Genomic DNA, 21,053 nt, shown 5'->3' on the forward strand with positions numbered 1-21,053 from the left:
TGAATGCCATCTCTACATGCATTTGGTGACTCAGTAGGCAGCAGGCCTGCAGTGAGAAAGAACACGTTGTTCACCGCTGGCTTCAGCAGCTCCTTTAACCTTTGTCTCAGTTTCCTCATCTGTAAAATAGGGTATAATAGTACCTATCTCCTAAAACAAGGTATGTGTAAGGAGCTTTGCAAATCTTAAAGTATCATATAACTGCGAGTTACCAATCATCAGCACTGTTATCATTCGTCTCCCCATTAGAATGTTAACTGTGTCTTTGCTTTTCTTTGAGTCTCTCGTGTTTATTAGCGTCTGGTATGTGCCAGGCGCTCCTTGACTTCCAAAGGAGTCCCTGGGAGCCCCTGCTGTGCACCAAGTTGCCTGAATGACTTTTCTAAACCTGTCCGTAGACCCTAAGGCAACATGAAACAAACAAATAGTGGCTTGAAAAGTGGTTTCGTGAGTCGGAAGGCTAAAGCCCTGGTCACTTACTAGCTTCATGAGGTTGAAGGCCAGTCACTTCTCCTTGGGCCACATCTATACGAGGAGGGGTCCTGGACCAGACCATCTCTAAGAATCTAAAAGTCACTGAGCACAAACAAGCTCATTCCTCTGAATAAACTACTGGGAAGGGCTGCAGAACAGGTGAAGATGCTTCCACTGGAAAAAGGAAGTGGCGATACAGACTTTTCTTGGGCCGTTTTTCTTTCTCTTTCTTAGGAGGGATGGGGAAAACGAGCTCATAACGTTCGGGTCCTAGCCGCCGGAGGTGACTAACCCAAACATGCGGCGCAGGCCGGAGATGGTGTAGAAATCCCGCCACTTTCTCTCTGATAGCTCACCCTTAGCCTGAGGGGCGCGGCGGGGGGCACCTGCAAGGAGACCCAGAGCGCACAGGGTGGCAGGCGCTAGCGCGGCTTCCGCCCCTCAGAGGAGCAGGGCAAGTGCGCGTTCTGTTTATTCCGCCCCGAGAGGTGGTAGCCTCGCATCCACGGCCACTTCCTATTGGCTGTTGACGGAACGGAAGCCGAAGAGGATGAGGGTGAACCCGGAAGTGCTTCGCGGCCAAGGCCTGGGCGACTCTTTTGAATGGAATCGGGCTGATTCATCCTGCTTTCGCCGAGCCGGGGTCGGGGGCTTGTTGGAGTCATTGTACCTGCTGCCACTATCACCTCAGCAGCCACGCGTGGAAAAGTCTCTTGGCTACCCACCTTCAGGTAAGGACCGTCAGAGGACAAGGCTCCGTTGGGAGCCGGGCGAGAAATCTACTCGGCTAGGCCTCTTCCAGCCCCGGATTTTCCTTAGTCACGTTGCCGGGTGGGAGCGGTGCAGACTCGGTAAGTCGTCCCTGAGAAGGGTCCCTTCTAAGTAGCTCTTAAGACCTTACTCACCCGGGTCACTTCGACGGCTTTTAGTGATGGTTCTAGGTGTCAGGGTTTTTTTCGCCCTCTCCTTGTGAGTTTTATTTGGTAAGGTTTGCAAAGAAGCCCCAGTTTCTGGTGTCTGCCCTTTAGGGACAAAAGAGGAAAGGCGAAAGGAATAAAGTCAATATCTTCACTAAATGTCAATAACTTGTATTGCTAGAAAGTCAGCAGTACCACCAGTTATCTGATTATTTCCAACAATGATCGTCCCCCAGTTAATTTTTTTTCTTATAACAGAACCTCTAAAACATTGGAATCCACCGGTTTGGAACTTGCAAATATCCTATATAACTCAACAAAATGTAAAGTTAAAGCATTATTGCTAGATAATTAAGTAATTGCAAATTGTTTTTCCCCCGCTGCTGGCAGGATGAAATCTGGTGTATTTTACCTTTGAGTCAAACTTCCCCATGAAGAAATTTTCTAATGTTTCTTTTGAGAGAAGGGGAAAAATGTAATCACTTTGAGAGGACTTCTTTACAAATATAATACATAATGTTGGAGAAGTCTTTAGCTTCAAGTTATTTTCTCAAGAATGAACAGGAAAATTAAGATTGGGTTTAGCTTGGAATTTGTTTTACAGTTGTCTTTACAGAAAGCTCAGTGATATATTTGAAATACAGGTAGAAACCACAAAATATGGGAAAAAGTAACATGAAAAGAAAAAAAAAGACAGTGTCTGAGATGGAAAGGCCCTAGAGGTTATCCAGTTCCTCCTGTATAACATCTGCTAAGAAATTAGATAGCCATCCATGTAAACTTTAAACCCTAATTCAATTCCTGTTTGGACATTTCCAGCTGTTCTTGCTCCTTGGTGGAACAGACCTACTGGCTTTGAAATAGATGTGTGATTAAGTGAATGGGGAACTTTCAATGAAGTGAAGTTTTGGAAACCATTCTTCAAGATGCTACATCATAATATTTATGTAGGTCAGACTGTTGAAGTGACTCACTGACCTTGTCAAGACATATTTTTGAAATCAACCTTTGGGTCTGTTTAGCATTTAAAGGTTTGAAAATCAACAAATTTAATTTTTATTTTAAAAGTTATTCTTTAAAATTCTTTAATAATGTTCTCCACGTGTTTGATACAACTCAATTTTATTTAAGTATATGAGTAACTTTAAAAAGCTATATATAAGTATGATACCATCACTGCAATTTGCACTTTATCTCAGAAAAAAAGAATAACGTGCTCAATACTTCTCTCTTTCTGCATATACAACTACCTGTCCTCCAAGTCCCAGTCTAATTCCTGCTTTCTTTGAAGCCTGACCTTACCACTATAACCTACAATGATCTTTCCCTGTCATGAATTCTGAATTCATGAGAATTCTGAACATTTAATGACTGAAGAGCTCATTTGACATTTAACCAGGCACTATTTTATGTTTAGAGTTTGTATTATTACTTTAACTTTGTGGAGCCTTCCTATATAGATTCAATTCAGCAAGCACTTTTCATCTACTATGTCTAAGGTTGATTGTAACTACTCTTTATTTTTTAACGCAGAATGCTTTTAATGCCTTCTGTGGCACATAGATATATGATAGTTGTAAAATGAAAACTGCACGTAACTTTGAACAGTTAACCGTAATGACCATCTAGGCTATGCTTCTCTGAATAAAATTTGATTTTATATTCCTATTGATAGAAATATTTTTAGTAAGTTCTGAGAATCCTATTTATGCTATTAACTTATATTTTCTTTTAATTTCCATTTTGGGTTTCCTCCCTAAAGGAAGGCTTTTAAAACAAACAAAAAAATTGTACTACCTGCAAATCAGTAAAACCATAGAAAAAGGAGAATTAGCATTTTTAAATATGACTGAAGTTTTCCCAGCATAATGAAGTAAAAAGCAGAAAAAAAGAGGAATATTTTGGAGAAACTGAATAGTTTTTGTTTCTGAGTAATGGCTTCAGTTTTGTAAATTTCCTAGAATATCAGCCTCTTCCATATTTAAATGTAAAACAAAATAAAAAGTACATTCCAAAGTCATTCATTTATTTACTCTTTTTCATTAGTGCCCTGACTTTATTATGATACTGTGAGTAAATATAGCCCAATACTATTAATATCTTAAGAGATGGTGCTTCTAAGCAATTATTAAGTAAATGAATAGGGGAAAAAAGAAATGGACAAGTGTTCTGATAAGCACTGATGTGTTCCCATTAGTGAAGGGAGCAGAGTCTTTTTTTTTTTTTTGCCATAGTTTTTGCTGTAGTTTCCAGTCAAACATTTATTAAGTGTCTTTTGTTGTTGTTCAGTTGATTCTGACTCTTTGTGACCCTGTGGGGTTCATGGGATTTTCTTGGCAAAGATACTGGAGTAGTTCGCCATTTCTTTCTCCTAGATTAAGGCAAACAGAAGTTAAGGGACTTGCCCAGGGTTACATAGCTAGTGAGTGTCAGAGTCCAGATTTGAACTCTGATCTTCCTGAGTCCAGGCCCAAAGTCCATCTGCTGAGTCATCTAGCTGCCTCTTGGTGGTCTTGCCCACCTCTGGTTAGGCAAATGGAACCTACCTAAGCATGAGAGAAATTTGTTTCTTAAAAGCAGCAAAGGTGATTTTCTTAGGGATATTGGAATTAACTTGATAAATGTTATTTAAAAAATCCACTCAAAACTATAGAAGGATGCACAAGGATGCACCAGTGAGGTTAATGTGGATTCCTGGGAAAACAGGTGCTTTGAATCCTAAGAATAGGAAAGTATCCTAGCTGGAGTATTCTTTAACTTCATAAGCATTAATTAAGCGCCCACCAAGCTCTGTGCTAGGAGCTGGGGATGTGAAGATTAAAATACCATAGTCCTTGTCCATGGTGAGCTTTCATTCTTTTAGAATGGAAAATGGAACAAGAAGGCATTGGCAACTGGGAAGGGATCAGAATAGGTCTAATGTGAGCACTTGAGTATTATGTGAAGGGAATCATAAGATTATAGATTTAGAACTAGACAGGACCCTAGAAGCCTCCTAGTTAAGAGTCTCTCACTTTACTGATGAGAAAACCCAGACCAGAACCATCCATGACTTTCTCAAAGTCACGGAGACAGTGACAGAAGCAGAATTTGAAATCAGGTCCTCTCACTCCAAGACTCCAAAGCTAGCAGTTTCTCTACCATGATGAGAATAATACACAGTAAACCTGGAAAAGTTGGTTGGAACCAGATTTCAAAGAACTTTAATTAACAAAAAGAAAAATTTGCATTCATCCATATTTACATTAGCCAGTGGAGCATATTGAGTAAGAGAAAGACATGATCACATCTATGGTTTCTTAATATCAGTTTGGCAGATGTGTGGAAGATGGTTTGGAGAAGGGAGAGACTTGACACAGGAAAGCAGATCTTCCCAAGAAGAGCAGGAAAGTACTGAAATAGACGAAGTGAGAGGTAGCAAAGGCTTTTAGTCATGGTGATAGTTGTGTAAATGGAGAGGTAATGAATTCATGAAATGTTGTGAAGGAAAAATAAGACTTGGCAAGTGATTGGATATAAGAGATGAGGGAGAATGAAGAGTTGAGGGACTTCTCAAAGTTTCAAGAGAAGGATGCCCTCAGCACAAATAGGAAAGTTGGGAAGATGAACAGGTTTGGGGAAAGGATGTAGTTTTGTTTTGATATATTGAGTGTAAGATACATTTGAAACATCTAAATGGAAGTGTCTGCTTGGTAGTTGGTGATCAGGAGCAATACCAGGACTGGATATATAGATCTCGGAGTCATCTGGATCTCACACATTATCTTTGTGTTATTGATGAGGTAAAATGAAGACACTCAAGACAAGTCATTTGCCTAAGGGCACAGAGTAATTTAGTGACAGAATTGGGAGCAGAACCTATGTTTCTTGATTCCTTGTGGAATCAATAGTAAATAAACACTTATTAGGTGTTTATTATGTCAGGTCCACAAATGTGAATGAGAAAGACAGTCCTTTTCCTCAAGGAGCTTTCTATCACATTGAGGGAGAGAAGACTCAAAAGAAAGCTGAAGAGAGGAAAAAGAACCTGACAGGGGCAGTATTGTAGAGAAGTCAAAAAAGTTCAGAGTGAGTGCAGCCTGGTGAGAGATGAGATGTCTGAGGTGTTACACTCCACCTTGCTCCTTCTCTTAAGAGGATAATGGCAGTAGCTTATGAGTCTTTGTTGGCTTTTTCTCTGGCTTCTGTTGTGTTCCTCCCAACATGCACTTGTATCTGTTATACTGGGTGTCCCAAAAACTTTGACAGCTTAAAATTGCACTTAGTCTAGGACACCCTGTATGTATCCTTACCAGATTTCATCTTGATATATTTGACTATATTTGACCTACTGCCTATCAGTGTCATTTTTGAATAAATGAAAAAACATTTACTAAATCGTTACCACAGTGCCACGTGCGGAGTATAGTGAGTCCTTGCTCTCAAGGAACTTACATTCTAACAGGGTACATCTAAGGGAATGGTGTCCAGGGAAGGAGATTTTTGTTTGGAAAGTTACTAGGATGGTGAGTTAAGCTATTGGGAAGCAGATTGACATATTCTTTCCAGGAGCAATAATAACACAATTGATTTAATTATGATTCTAGAACTGGAAAGGGGGGAAGAAAGCTGTGTGGTAGTTGATGAGGGGAATGAAACATAGCTGGAGCCAGGTTGGGACAAAGTGAATGACTTGCTCTTCCAGAAAAGATTTATCTGGACATGCTGCTTAAACTTCGGATGTCTCCAGTGACTTAACTTTCTTTATTAGCCTTGTGTCATCTGCAGATTTGATAAAAGCCATCTATGTTTTCATACTTTATTGGCATATATTGGGTATAATAGCTCCTAATAATTTCTTTAATTTCACCTTTTTGTTTTTGATACTTGTAAGTACCTTTTTTTAAATCAGTGAACAGTTTATTTTATTTTTCCCATAACACTAGCTCATAGTTTTATTTATTAGTTCAGTGGTTTTCTTACTTTCAGTTTTATTAATCTCTCCTTTGATTTTTCAGGATTTCAAATTTCATGTTTAATTGGGAGTCTTTAATTGTTCTTTTACAATTTTTTGGTTTTATTTTGTTTTTGTTATATGCCCAATTCACTGATCTGATCTTTCTCCATTTTATTGATGAAATTGTTTAGGGACATAAATTTTCCCCTAAGTATTATTTTGATTTCATTCTACATATTTTGGTATGTGGTCTCATTGTCATTCTCTTTAATGATGTCATTGATTATTTCTATTGTTTGTTCTTTGACCCACTCATTCTTTAGGATGAGATTATTTAGTTTCAAATGAATTTTTAATCTATGTTTCCACAGCCCTTTGTTAAATATAATTTTTATTGCATCAGAAGTAGTCTGAGCCAAGTTTCTCTGTCACCAGAGTTAGTGTTCTTTCTACTTTACCATGGATTAGATGATAATATAATTAGGTGAGTTCTGGAATGGACTGAATGACCAGTTTCAGAGTAGTCAGTGATAGTTTAATGAAAACTTGAAAGAAGGTCACCAGATAATTGTTTCCCTCCCTTCAATCCATGATTTCTCGTTATTCCCATATTATTCAGTATTTTTATCTATTAATAAAAAATTCTTTGCAGACTGAATTAAAAGGATGAATCCTTGCACCATTCTTAACTCTCTCTATCACTCTTTATCTCTCAATGTTCATATAAGAATGAGGCACCCAGAGTGGAACACAATACTCCAAATGCAGCCAAACCAAGATACAACATAAGGGGGCGACCTCTCTCAGTCTGGACATTACCCTTTTCATTATGAAGCCCAAGATTCCAGTATTATTTTTGGTGAACATATCTTAATTTTTACTCATATTGAGTTTGTCATCCCTTATAACACTCTGGTTTATGTCTAGCCATACCTTCACAAATGTAAAATTGATTTTCAAGCCTTGTACAATATTTTAATTTTACTACTTCTCTGAACTCTTTCTAACATCTATAATTATTACCTCACAACCTATGAGTAGACTGAGCTGCCTAAATGGGGACCCAACTAGTTGGATCCTTCCATCCCCTTCCCCACTTAAAACCTCAGACCCCATGCACTCTGAAGCACGTGGATTGAACAAGGAAGGGTCCTTGCCCAACCTCTACTCAGTGGCTGTTTTGGATCCTGCTGGCTTACAGTGAATGTCAGTAATAACAGTTTTTTTTCAAAACCACAACCCTAAGGCTCCTGCCTTTCCCAGTGTGATTTATCTATTTTTTTTCTTTTCTATGAAAGGGGCCATCCCCCTAACTACTTTTTAAAGAGACCTGAATGGGCATTGCCTCACTTTAAGTGAGTACCTGAATAGGCCTTGGCCTAAAAGGCCAAGGTCTCCCATTGCATCCTGGGCCATCTCCAGTCATCCTGATGACTATCTGGTCACTGGATCCAGATGGCTCAGAAGGAGAAAATAATTCTGGTGACTTTGCATAGCCCTCCCTCACTCAAATTGAAGTCAAGTGCAAGTCATGTCGTCATTTCTCTGATGTCATGGTCCTCTTTGAAAACAAAAGACAATCACAGCAACAAGTCACTGATTAAAAATATGGACAGAACCAGCCAGGGTCCAGAATAAAACCCTGTAGCACATAATCAGACTTCTATCTAGATAGACAAAATCAATGCTTTTGGGCAGTAGTTGTTTTGTGGTTACCGATCCATTTTATTAGCATCCCGCCTGCTTCATGAATGAAATATGGGACTCTCCAAAGTTCTTCCAACTCTAAAATGTTATTCTTTATATAGAGGTAGAGCACTTCCATGCTTCTTGGTTCCATTCTTTTCTTGGGGGGACAGAGTATGGGTACATGCAAGTGGTGAAAGGGAAAAGGTTCAAGTACAAGAACCAGAGGACCTGGGTTCAAATCCTGCCTCTTACATTTAATACTCTGAAGGAGAAATAAATATAGTAGATAATTCACTCTTCCAGATAGATTTATCTGGTTATACTGCTTAAAATCTAAGTATTTGGTCTTTAGTGTATTAACTATGCCTCTTAACCTAGTGTCATCTATAGATTTGTTACACATGCCATCGATGCTCCATCTGTCCAGGAAAGACAACACATGTATTAATAGACAAAATGGATAAACAGTCATTTTTATGGAAAGACACCAGAAACTATGAGTAAGGAAAGTTTTCATATAGAAGTTGTTACTTGAGTGGAGCCTTGAAGGAGGCTAGGAATTCTGTGAGGTAGAGGAAAGGAAGGGAGTACATTCCAAGGACAGAAAAACCTTTACAAAGTCTGGAAATGGGATAGGAGGCTGTATGTGAGGAGCAGTTTTTGATTGATCTGTATTTTGTAAAAGGAGATTAATATATAATGGGGCCAGGTTGTTAGACTTTAAATGTCATATAAAAGATTTTATATTTGATATTAGATCAAATAATAAGCATTTAAATAACATAAATTAATAATAGGGAGCCACTAGAGTTTGTTGAGAAGGGAAGTGTCAGACCTGCACTTTAATGCGGTTTCTTTGATGGATTTTTGGGGGAAGATGTAGGTAGGGGGTAGATAGATAGGAGGAATGATCTCACTTATTTTGAGTTTCTCCCCGTCTTTTATACTCTTCTGCCTAGAAATAGGTCCGTATCTCCCCCATCCTCAAAAAACCCTCACTTGATAGTTCTGTCCCTCTTACCATCCAATATTTTTCTGTCCTTTGTGGCTAAACTTGAAAAGGTTAACTGCAATAGTGCCTCCACTTTCTTCTGATTCTCTTCTTAACTTGACCTCCTAAAATCCAGCTTCCCACCTTATCATGAATCCCAACATTACCAGTGATCTCTTAATTGCCAAATCTAATGGCCTTCTTAGTCTTCCATCTCTTTTACCTCTCTTCAGCCTTTGACACCGTTGATCCTTTCTCCCCCTTTCTCTAGGTTCTCATGACACTATTCTCACTTGGTTTTCTTCCTACCTCTGATTACTCTTTCTCTGTTTTCTTTGCTGATCCTCTTCCAGATCATGCCCTCTTCTAATTGTAGGTGTCCCTGAGTGTCTTGTCCTGTGCCCTCTTCTCTTCTCCCTCTATATTATTTCACTTGGTGATCTCATCAGCTCCCATGGATTTAATTGCTATCTTTTTGCTAATGATTCTCAAATCTACCTAACATCTCTTGTTGTTAAGTTGTTTTAGTGGTGTCCAACTCTTTGTGACCCCATTTTGGGGTTTTCTTGGCAAAGTTTCTCCATCTCCAGCATATTTTACTGATGAGGAACTGAGGTAAACAGAGTTATGCAACTTGCTCAGAGTCATACAGTTAGTAAGTGTCTGAGGACAGATTTAAACTCATGAAAATGAGTAATCCACTCTGCCATATAGTTTCCCCCTAGCATGTCTGCTGACCTCCAGTCTCACATCTTTGTCTTTGAGACATCTTGAATTGGATGTCCAGTAGACATCATAAACTCAACATGTCCAAAACTGAACTCATCTTTCCCCCTAAATTTCCCCCCCTCTTTGGGCAGCTAGGTGGTGCAGTGGATAGAGCACCACTGCAGGAGTCAGGAGGACCTGAGTTCAAATTTCACCTCATACACTTAACACTCACTAGCTGTGTGACCTTGGACAGGTCATTTAACCCCAGTTGCTTCATCCTGGGTCATCTCCAGTCATCCTGATGAGTATCTGGTCACTGGATTCAGATGGTTCTAGAGGAGAAGTGAGGCTGGTGACCTGCACAGCCCTTCCTCACTCAAAACAAAGTCAAATGCAAGTCATGTCATCATTTCTCTGATGGCATGGTTTTTTTCAGCAATGAAGGACACACCCCTTCCCCCCCCCCCCCCTTATCTTCACTATTACTGTAGAAGGCAACACCATCTTCCCAGTCTTTCAGGCTTCAAACTAGATATCCTGGATTCCTCATTATCTCTAATCAGTGCTCTCCCTCCCACCCCGTTAATTGCCAAGACCTGTTGATTTTACCTTTACAATAATTCTTGAATATTCTTCTTTCTCTCCTCTGACCCCCCACTCTAGTGAAGGCTCTAAACTTCACACTTGGACTGTTGCAATAGCTGGTGGTTGGTCTGCCTGCCTCTATCCTGCCCACTCCAAATCATTCCCCATTGAATCACCAGAGTGATTTTCCTACATCACAGGTCTGACCATGTCGGCCCCCTAACTCAGTAGACTCCAGTGGCTCCCTTTCATCTCCAAGATCAAAAACAGAATCTTCTATTTGGCATTTAAAGTTCTTCATGACTTAGCCTTCTCCTACCTTTTCATTCTTATGAACCTTCATTCCATATACCCTTAAGTCCAGTAACAGTGACCTCCTTGCTGTTCCTGAACAAGACATTCCATCTCTCTTTCCCAAACATTTTCTCTGTCTCCCCTTCCTGGAATGCTCTCCCTCTTCATCTCTGCCCACTGGCTTTCCTGGCTTTCTTTAAGTCCCAACTAAAATTCCATCATTTATAGGAAGCCTCTCCCAACCCTCTTAATTCTATTGCCTTCTCTCTCTTATTTCCTATGTATATAGCTTACTTTGTATATATGTGTTTGCATGTTGTCTCCTCTGTTAGATTGTGGTCTCCTTTGAGGGCAAGGACTGTCTTTTCTCTCTTCTTGTATCTCCAGTGCTTGGTATGGCACCTGACTGACTGATAGATGGAGACTTGAAGCAAGAAATTAAGAGGACATTGTAATTGTGCAACAATGCACAATGATGAGGGCTTTAGCTAATTGGGGTGGTGGCCATGTGAGTGCAGTGAAGTACCAAATATGTACCATACTGTGAGCTTAAAAGTGATGTCACTTATCAACTTGAATCTGAGAGTCTGATTACAAGTGTAATGCTTTATATAAATGATTCTTCCATTATATCGTTTTGAAAATGTGGGAGAAACAGAGAGTAGCCAGTTTGACTGGACTGTGGAGAGGCTGGGAAGGGAAGTAATGTCTAATAAGTCCAGAAAGAGAAGTTGTGGCTAAGATGTAAAGGACTTCAAAAGACAACCAGAGGCAGATGGTAGCTACTGGAAAAGGGTAGTGACATGGTTAGATCTGCATTTAAGAACACTCACTTTGGCAGCTGTGTGATTGGAGGCTGGACTGGAGTGCAAAGAGAAAGGTGATGGGTGACAAAGAACTGAACTAAGGTTCAGTTAAGGTGATTTGTGACTACAGAGAAAGGGCTGATATGACAGACTTTTGAAGTAGATATGGCGTGATTTGGCAACTAAGTACATATATATAGGGAAAGAAAGAGGAAAGAGTTTGAGGTTATCACTGAAGTTACAAACCTTGGAGACTACAAATGTGATGGTACCCTTGATAGTAGTAGGGAATTTGATTGAAGATTAGGTTTGGGGGGCATGTTGAGTTAAAGATGTCCTGGGACATTGAGTTTGAAATATCCAATGAGAAGTTTAGTGATTGTGCCTGGCATTTTTCTTCTTCCTACCTCATCCCCCCTTTACAGTCAGTCAGGAGCATTTATTAAGACTCTACTATGCCAGGCACTGTGCTAGGTGTTAGGGATACAGGTGTGTGTGTGTGTGTGTGTGTGTGTACACACACACACACACATATGTGTATATATATGTATATATATATATATATATATATATATATATATTCATCCCAGTTGTCAAAGAGCTTACATTCTAATAAGGAATGCAATGTTCTGCAAATTTGATAGTCTTCTACACAGAATAAATAGAAAATAAATGCAAGGCAGTTAAAAAAGTAGGATTCTAGTAGTTAGGGGAGTCAGGAATACTCTCAGTAGAAAGTGATGCTTGAACTGCATCTTAAAAGAAGAGTGAGATTTTGAGGTGGAGGTGTGGAAGTACATTATAGGCATGAGGAATGGGCAGTGCAAAGGCACTGAGATGGGACCCTGGAATATCATATGTGATGAACAGAAAGAAGATTAATTCATTTGTACCCTAGCGTACATAAAGGGGAATAATGGAAAGGACTAGAAAGATAGATCGTGGCCAAGAAATGAAGGACTTTAAAAACCGAACAGGAAATCCTATTTTATCCTAGCAGCTTTAGGGAGCCACTGAAGTTTGTGGAGTCGGGTACTGACAAGGTCAGATTTATGCCTAAGAAATTCACTTTGGTATGTGTGTGGAAACTGGATTGGAGTGAGGCATTTGAGGCAAGGAGACTAATTAGGCGGATACTGCAAAAGTCCAGATGAGAAATAATAAGTGTCTAAACTAAAGTGGTGGCTTTGTGACTAGAGAGGAACTGATAACAGATGCAATGTTAGAGGTTAAAACAGCCAGATTTAGTGAGTTTGGATATGTGAAGTAAGGAAGAGTGGGGACTTGGGGATAACACTTGAGGTTATGAACTTGAGAGGTCAGGACAGAAATAGGGAAGTTTCATTAGGGATAGGTTTAGGATGAAGAATTACAAATTTTATTTTGAGCATGTTGATTTTGAGATGTCTCAGGGATATCTTATTGAAATGTCCAGTGGTGATGCCTGTGAATCATCTGTGTACAGGTGATAATTAAACCAATAGGAAGTGAAGAGTCTGCCAAGGGAGAGACTGTAAAGAGAGAATAGGACCTAGGACAGAGCCAGAGGGTATTGAAACGGGGAATCCACCAGAAAAGGTAACTGAGAAGGAAGGATAAGAAAAATAGAGAAGAGAGTATTCAACAGTGTCAGGTATTACAGAAAGATGTCAAAAGGAATGAGGATTGGGAAAAGAATATCAGGTTTGGTGATGAGATTTTAAAGGCAGTTTCATTTTAGTGATAAGATCAAAAGACATATTGCAAAAAGCTGAGTGACAGAAGAGGAAATGGAATCAAGGAGTGTAGACAGATTTTTTTCTAAGCATTGAGTGAGAGAGGGAGAAGACCTGTGGAGTGATGACTTGAGTAGATGGCAGGGTCTAGGGAAGTTTTTTTTGTTTCTTTTTTAAGTATGGAGGAGGTTTGTACAGGTTTGAAGGCAGTAGGGAAGGAACCATTTGGGAAAGCTCAAGGGGGCACAGTTGAAGAGGCCATTTGCTGGGAAAGACTGAGTGTGGGCTTAAGAGCCTAATAAAGATATTAGCCTGGCAAGGAGAAAGGCCACCTCATTGGAGAGAGAAGGGAGAAAAGGGAGGTCATGGCCAACATCCTCAATTTTCTCAGTAAAGCGAGAGGCAAGGTCCTCAGTTGAAAAATGGGAGAAGATAAAGGAGACTTGAGGAGAGAATAGAAAGTTTGGAGTAGCTTCTGTTCAGAATGAGAGAATCATTTTGAAAGTTACCAACTCAGAGGTGATAACTGAAGTGTTCAGAATATAAAGTCACCAAGCAGCAGAATGTAGATAGAGATCATGGGAAAGGGAGGACAAGAAAATAGTCCTAGAAGAGGGAGAACCATGAGAATGAAGAGTCACAAAGAAAAGGTTTCAAGGAAAGTGTGGTAAAAGAAGCCCATGAAACAGATAGAGACTTCAAAGAGGATGGTCATTAGGGACCTCTATTCAGTGCTAGTCGGGAAAAGTGTTTTTTGCTGTGATAGAACTGATGATACCAAGGTGGGGTAGAGGGGGACATGAGCCTCAAGACTTCCTTCACTAACTCTGCCCTATTTAAAATTGAAAGGTTTGAAGGGACCTTGGAGATTATCCTGCCCAAACCATGAGGACTGTCTAGAGGAGGACTGTGGCCTTTTATTAAGGCGATTTGTTCTGTGTAGTTTGTTTGAGGATCTAGAGTCACATGTGGCCTCAAGGCCACAGGTTACTCTTCCCAGGTCTAGAGGGGCTTCTTGTCCTTTTCTTGGTAGGTTGGTGAAACATATAAATCCCTTCTCAGAATAATGTTTTTATATCCATAAGGTAAAATATGTAGGATTAAGGAAGATAATTATATTGAAAAATGTTTATTAAAAACAACAACCTTTTCCTCCCTCCCCTCCACCCCCAATTTCTTCTCTAATGTGCTGTCGCTTCTTTCCTGTTAGAGCTACTATTAGTGACTTGGAATTGAGAAGGTCTCCATTCCTGCTGCCAAGGCTACAGAGAATGGATAGTTCTCATGTATCCTAGGATGTAACTCTGAGTTAATTTTATTTTTAAAAAATGTTTTAAAGGATTTGGGGTGAGAGGGAGACATTTTTGTTTCAATGTGAGCCAATACTCAGACACAGTACCCCCTTCACCCAGTACATGTTCATGTAAATATCTAATCAGAATCGTTTCATGACTGCAGTGGATATAGTACTTGTCACTTTCTCTCTTTCCTAGGTTTTTTTTTGTTAACATATTAAAACATGTATGCTTTGACTTTAAAAATATGGTAACAAACTTGTCAATTGTATTTGACTTAAGTTTTCTTGTTGCCTTTAACGTTTTCTTTGTTTACATTATTGGTAGTCATGGTGTACAGTAGCGTTGTTAAACTCACTGGCTTGCCAAACACCTTAAGTGTGGCAGAACCAAATTAAAATGTAATTGGAAAATGTTTAGCAAAATAAGTAAAAATACAGTACAACATAGATAATATCAATTTGTGGTTTTCTAAGTCACGGTTTTTAAGACCTGCAGGGATTCATTTCTGTTTGAGTTTGACACCACTGGTGTGTATTGTGTTGTTAGGTTTTTTTTGGCTCTTCCCTCTTCTATCTTAAAATTCATTTAAATAAAAAGCCTTGTTTTTATACATATCTATATATTTTATACACACAGTCTTCTCTGCCTAACGTAAACCCTGGCAACCAGTGACATAATTTTGTTTCTATAGAAAATACTTTCCCAATTCTAAAAAGATTACAAAATTAACCTTTGGAATAAAAATTACTCATTAGCTCAGGACTTCTACTCTATTATGATGATAAGAATTGAGCTTTGTGGCCTCAAAAAGCAAAATGTCTGGGGGGTGAATATTTAGATGTTATATCATGATTCTACAGTGTTGGGAAAGGATGCCTGAGGAATTAACTTCTAGTGTTCCTTAGCATTCAGAAACTACTGGGGCAAAACCTTTTGGTTTTTGTTTTGTTATTTTATCTTCATAAACATCACAGTTACACTCCACCACCACCCCCCTTTTTTTATTTAGGAAAAAGAGGCGAGAGAAAGAGATACTTGGGAAGAGTTGTACTTCAAAACTGCTACAAAAATCAAGAGTTTGAACTAAGAAGAATTTTTGCCAAGTTCAGCAAATTAAAGCCTGAAATATTGTAGTTAGTGACCAGGTGAGAAACACAAATATGCTTCACTTACCTGTTTTTCAGTCTGTGATAACAAGGACCTGTCTTTGGAAAATATATTGTGCTTATCTTCCCTGTAAATTCCAAATTTGATGTGCTAAATAATAACCCACATTTATAAAATGAGTAATTCTTAGGGGGCAATTTGCACATAAGCATTGATTTTGCAATATATTTAAAAATATTACTTCTGTTTTCTGTTAGCTTTTAAAATAGTACCTTTAAATGTTTTTGAAAACATTTTACTAAAAGTTTTTTGTATTTAATATGTCATCAAAATTAAAACATTTTCAGGAAAAAATTTCTTGATTTATCTGTATGTAGGTCAATGGTTTAAAATAGTTTAGTTTGTGTAACATATTTTCCTATTGAATGAAAAACACAATTTTGATAAAACCCAAATTTCACTGGCCATATTTTCTTTCCCTCTTCTTCTTTCCTTGCTCTCAATTTTCACAGCATCTTAAACTCTGTATTAAACTTTTGAAAGCTATAAAGCACAAAAAGATAATAATTTATTATTCAGTGGGGAAGAACATATTAAATATTTATTAAATTAACATGCTTTTTTCTTAGTTATGTCTTTTGATTACTTCTTAAAATTTTGATCTTCAAAGTTGTGTTTAGAAAAAGGATTCTTGTTTTGAGTTTATTTGATGCTGTGCTGTGAGAACATTTTTTTCCCTGCTCAGTAATAGAGAAGTATATACCAATCTACTTGTTTTTACTATTCACATTCTTTTAATAATCTTATGAGCATGGTCCATGTAATAATAGGAATTTTCAAGAAGCCACAGAGATTTGATGAGGGTTTTTGTTCTTTACTCTTGCAACTAATTGAGATGGAAATTGTATGGTGTATGTATTTTTGCTTTACAGACTCTTTGGAAGCAAATTGTGCATTAAGCTATACTCTATCATGAGGTCTTTTTTTATTAAATAGTTTTTAAGGTCTAAGTTAAGGGAACTTCTAAAAGTTATTCAGTAGTTTACATTTTCAGCACAATTCATCATGGATGTTTATAAGCAGTACTTTTATTAGTGGTATAATGATTGTAGCGCTTTACTGGATTTCAGTGTCTTTGACAGTTTCACCTGGTAAAAACAATGTAGGCAAATGTTTAAGTAAGACAAAGTCATTTTGCTTAGGATTGTTTCCAGTGACAGTAGTGACAAGGACGGAAGAATTCTTGAGGTAGTAGCCATTGTGAAAAAAGATACTTAGGAAAATTGGGTACATAAGAGTTAGATGATGCTTATTCTCTTTAAATATTGAGTGTCAGTTATGTGGTCATTGAGACCACCTAAATATATCAATGTATGTATATGTGCATATATATGTGTGTGTGTGTGTGTGTGTGTATATGCGTATGTATACATACACATGTAGACACAGGCACGTATTTCACATACTTTTCTTTTATCTACCTATTCTGCCTGAGCTATTCATGTTCACAGAAATTATTTCTCCTTTTTATCCAAATATACCAAAATAAATCAAATTGTTTTTAACAGTAAGTTAAATCATATTTTATACTTAATGACTCAATTATAACACTTAGTAGCTTAGCACTTTCTGAATGAAGGCATATTTCCCTATATTTGCTCCCCAGTATCTGAAATAAATGAAATTTATATGTAGCTTCTAGAACATTAACTGAATGCATTTAATGTTTACTTTATAGTATTTCTTTTTAGTATAATGAGTTCATTAAAAAAAGCTTTTGATGCTAATTCAGAGATCCATAATCTGCTCACAATGTCTTTCACATGTAGTTTTGATGATAACTGACAAGCTGTAAGTTAATTAGCACAGAACTTACTAATGAGGATGTTAAAATTTAATTTAAAAGTGAGGATTTTTATTTGTACACTGGAGAAATTGACGCACACTCAATCATATACATGGTAAGTATTCTAGGCACTTCTCTTGTTCAGGTACTGTTATCTGATAACAATAAGAAAATATAATTAACTTGATAGCAAAGTTTTGAAAACTATGCTAAGATTGCTTGTCTTTAAAACTGGGGATAACCCAAAACCAAAGCAGTAAAATAAGGTCTGTTAATTAGCGTAGAAGACAGCTTCTTGAATTAATATGTGGTGTTAATTAACAGGAAGTCTGATGTTGTGTTGTAATTACCACCAATATTTTTGACATACTGAGTGACTGAAGGTGAATTATATAGATAGCAATTGAGTAAACACTTTTGTGCTTAGGAACATTTTCCTTTGTTTCTGTTTTCTAGAAATATGGACAGACTACTTCGACTTGGAGGAGGTATGCCTGGGCTTGGCCAGGTTAGTATACAGTTTCTCAGTGTATCTTTGAACATTAAAAAAAGATAAAAGTGTTTTCTGGATTTTTAGAAGTAAAAGAAATCTCAGGAAAATGACCCCACAGATGACCTTATAGCTTTAGTGCTACCTTGCTACACTAAAGATATATGGAGAGCACAGCTATCTTAATTGATATTCTGCCCTGGGAATAATAAAGTTAACTACTTGTTTTCATTTAATATTTTGAGATATAGTATTTTCAAAGTTGCCTTTTGTTAAAAGGCTAGATTACTTGAAATACCTAATTTGATTAAACCTATAAACGTTACTAGTAATATGTATGCAAAATTAAATACCAGCACTTTTAGCAATAATCCAAAAGTGATCACCAAAATTACTTACGTACATGAAGTCTTATGTTGTCAGCTACCATATGCCTTGTGTGTAGTTGGTATAAAATAAATTTACTTTTTTTAAAAGTATATGATTATATGTCTTTTTGCCCTTTTAATATTTTATAGAAATTATTTCTTTTACGTTAGCTGATTACTAAGTAATGATCTAAGTTTCTTCTTTGTTTCATACAATTTATGTGGAGGGAAGCAGTGTTACTATTCTGTCTTTTGAAGCCAGTGAAGATATTCTCTTTTCTGAATTCTGTACTGAGTATTGCAGGAGCAGCTGAAGTCGAGTATAAAAAGTAACAAGTTGGAGTCAGAAGAATTGGGTTCAAATATTAAGTCTGCAAATTCATATTAACTCACTTATTTGCAGTATATCCTTTGGCCACTTTCTGACCCACAGTTTCATCATCTCTAAAATTAGGAAAATGATGCTTTTCTTTCTGACTTTACAGGATTATTGGAAGGATCAAATAAGAGAAAGAATATAAAGCACTTTGCAAACTGTAAAGGACAATTTTTAAACTTATCTGTCATTCATCTACTCCTATGTTGTATGCATCTCTTTATGTTGTTCCTTTCTAATTTTTCATTTCTGTAGAAATGTGTTTAGTTTGTACATATTTAAGGTCATGATTGACCCTAGAGATAATTTAGACCAGTTAACTCACTTTATAGAAAACTGAGTCCTTGACAAGTCTATTTTTAATATCCCATTTTTGTTATTTCTTTAGTCATCAGCATGCCTGTAATTCAGTATGACCATAGGAGGTTGTTGTCTTCTTTGTTCAGTTGTTTGTTCTAAGAACTAATAGCCTTGATGTGAAAGTTGAAGAAGTTTTTTGGTATTGTGTTGTTGAGGCATTTAGTTTCAGAGCTTGTGTGTAAATTCATTCATTAGATAGACGGCCAAATTCTATTTTGGTTCGTAATTATTTCATAGTTTCTTTAGAGAGCTAAAAATCTCTTCCTGATCATTTATTGCATCCTGGAGAAGTCTTCAGTTATTTTTAGTTTCTTTTTCTTAAGCAGTTTTGAGTATTTCTCATATTTCTTTGCTGCCAACCCACTTCATGACTCTTCATTTTTCTAACATCTGCGTAGTCTAATCCTTCAGACTTATGCCTCCCCAGGCCTTTCTGAACATGATGCCTACTAAAGCTGTTTCGAGATACACGGTAAACTTTCTAGATGTCTTCTAGAATTTCCTGAATTTTATTTGAAATTAATTGTAAAAACATATAACCATTTTTTTAAAAACCTTACTGTTCATATTATAGCCAACCATTGTAATATGTGGATATTAGATTAGCTTTATAGAAATACATAAAAGATCCATGGTCATAGGCTTATAGCTTTAGGTGAAGGAGACTGTTAAGTTCCCCTACCTCATTTTACAGATGAAGAAACTGAGGCCCAGAAAGATTAATTTCTTTGCCTGAACTCATAGCTGGGGTTTGAACTCAGGTCTGTAATGTCATCTGCATTAATTCTCATGATACCACAGAGATAGGAGCCAAGTAGCAAAGTCCTAGGGAGGAGTTTCCTGTGGCATTTGTCATGGGACACTTCCTAATGTCATGTTCCAAACTCTCTTCATTCCACCTCTCTTCATTCCACCTTGCAACTTCTGTTCAGATTTTTAAAATAAACAACTGACTTTTATATAGCACTTCCCCTGTTGGAACCTCATTTCCTTGAATATTGCATTTTATGTTTTATTTTATTTCTTCCAAATATTTTTGTAGACCTTGTGGCTGGGACATTCTTTTCTCTGACTTTTTATCGTTTTGACTTTTTTAAACTCTTTGATTTTTTTTCTCTTTTTGACTTTTTTCTGTTTCTTTTTATGGACTTTTTGTGAAGTTAATCTCTTCTGGGTTTACCTCTTGGACTCCTCTCAATCCATACTATTTCTTCATTGTGTTCAGAATTTTCTTTTGTTTCCTGTTATCTCCATCAATATGTTCTGCATTGGGGCTTTGTACTTGGAGCAGATTCTTCTTTCCCATACATAATCTTGTATAATGTGGGGCAGGCCCAGCTTGGTTTCAGATGTGGTAGCTAAGACTAAACTTACATCTTCTTTAGACTTCCTGGCTGTTGCTCAGTATGCTGGTGGTTCAACTTAGGTTTTGACCTTGGCTACTTCTCTCTCTTCCTCCATACACACTTCCAAACCCAGTTCTTTCCTGTGACCCTTGGAGGCTCCATATTTTATTGACTATGCTGTTGACTGGCCTTGTGCTTGACAACACTGATCTGGTGTTGTCCTTGGCCCTTCTCCTATTGATTTGAGTATGGACACCATGAGGTTCCTTCATGGACTGACTAGACCTCTGCTGTAGGCTAGTCTGGCTCCTTCTCCCGGGGCAGCTGGGGCCCAGGATACCATGACCCTGGGTGGAATATTGACTTGACCCTGTTTCCTGTCAGGTTGGGGTTGGGGCTCGAACTGGAGCTGAAACTGGAACTGCCTTAGCCTTTAGCTTTTGATGGCATTTAATGTGTCTTTGTCTCTGCTTCAGCACCAAGCTGTTTGTGCTTCTGTCACTGCTTTCCCCTATTCCAGCTTATCTCCCTCAGAGCTCCCTGGATTCTGGCAGCCTTCTTATGCAACCTGGCCTGGATGAGCTATTTCTCTTTGATTTACTTTATCCTTGTTCCCCATCAGTACATTTTTAGAACTTGACTGGTATGTTTGTGTGTTCTTTGGGCTCCTGTACGTCATGCTACCATCTTCTGAGAATCAAGATGGGGAAGAAGTTTTGTCAACCCACTTGGTGAAACCAATTA

At 37.9% G+C, this 21,053-nt stretch overlaps 1 protein-coding gene across 1 annotated transcript in view; it reads left to right on the forward strand.

Annotated features, from left to right (window-relative positions):
• The first annotated feature begins 960 nt into the window (after positions 1-960).
• The window catches only part of PSMD14 (proteasome 26S subunit, non-ATPase 14), a 100,240-nt gene continuing 80,147 nt past the window's right edge, over positions 961-21,053 (forward strand). Inside the window, 3 exon segments of the mRNA XM_072612154.1 lie at positions 961-1,205; positions 15,426-15,561; positions 17,826-17,877. Coding sequence (XP_072468255.1) covers positions 1,025-1,205; positions 15,426-15,561; positions 17,826-17,877 — 369 coding nt within the window. The 5' untranslated portion in view covers positions 961-1,024.

Source organism: Notamacropus eugenii, chromosome 5 (assembly GCF_028372415.1).
Source record: "Notamacropus eugenii isolate mMacEug1 chromosome 5, mMacEug1.pri_v2, whole genome shotgun sequence".
In the NCBI taxonomy this organism is placed as follows: domain Eukaryota; kingdom Metazoa; phylum Chordata; class Mammalia; order Diprotodontia; family Macropodidae; genus Notamacropus; species Notamacropus eugenii.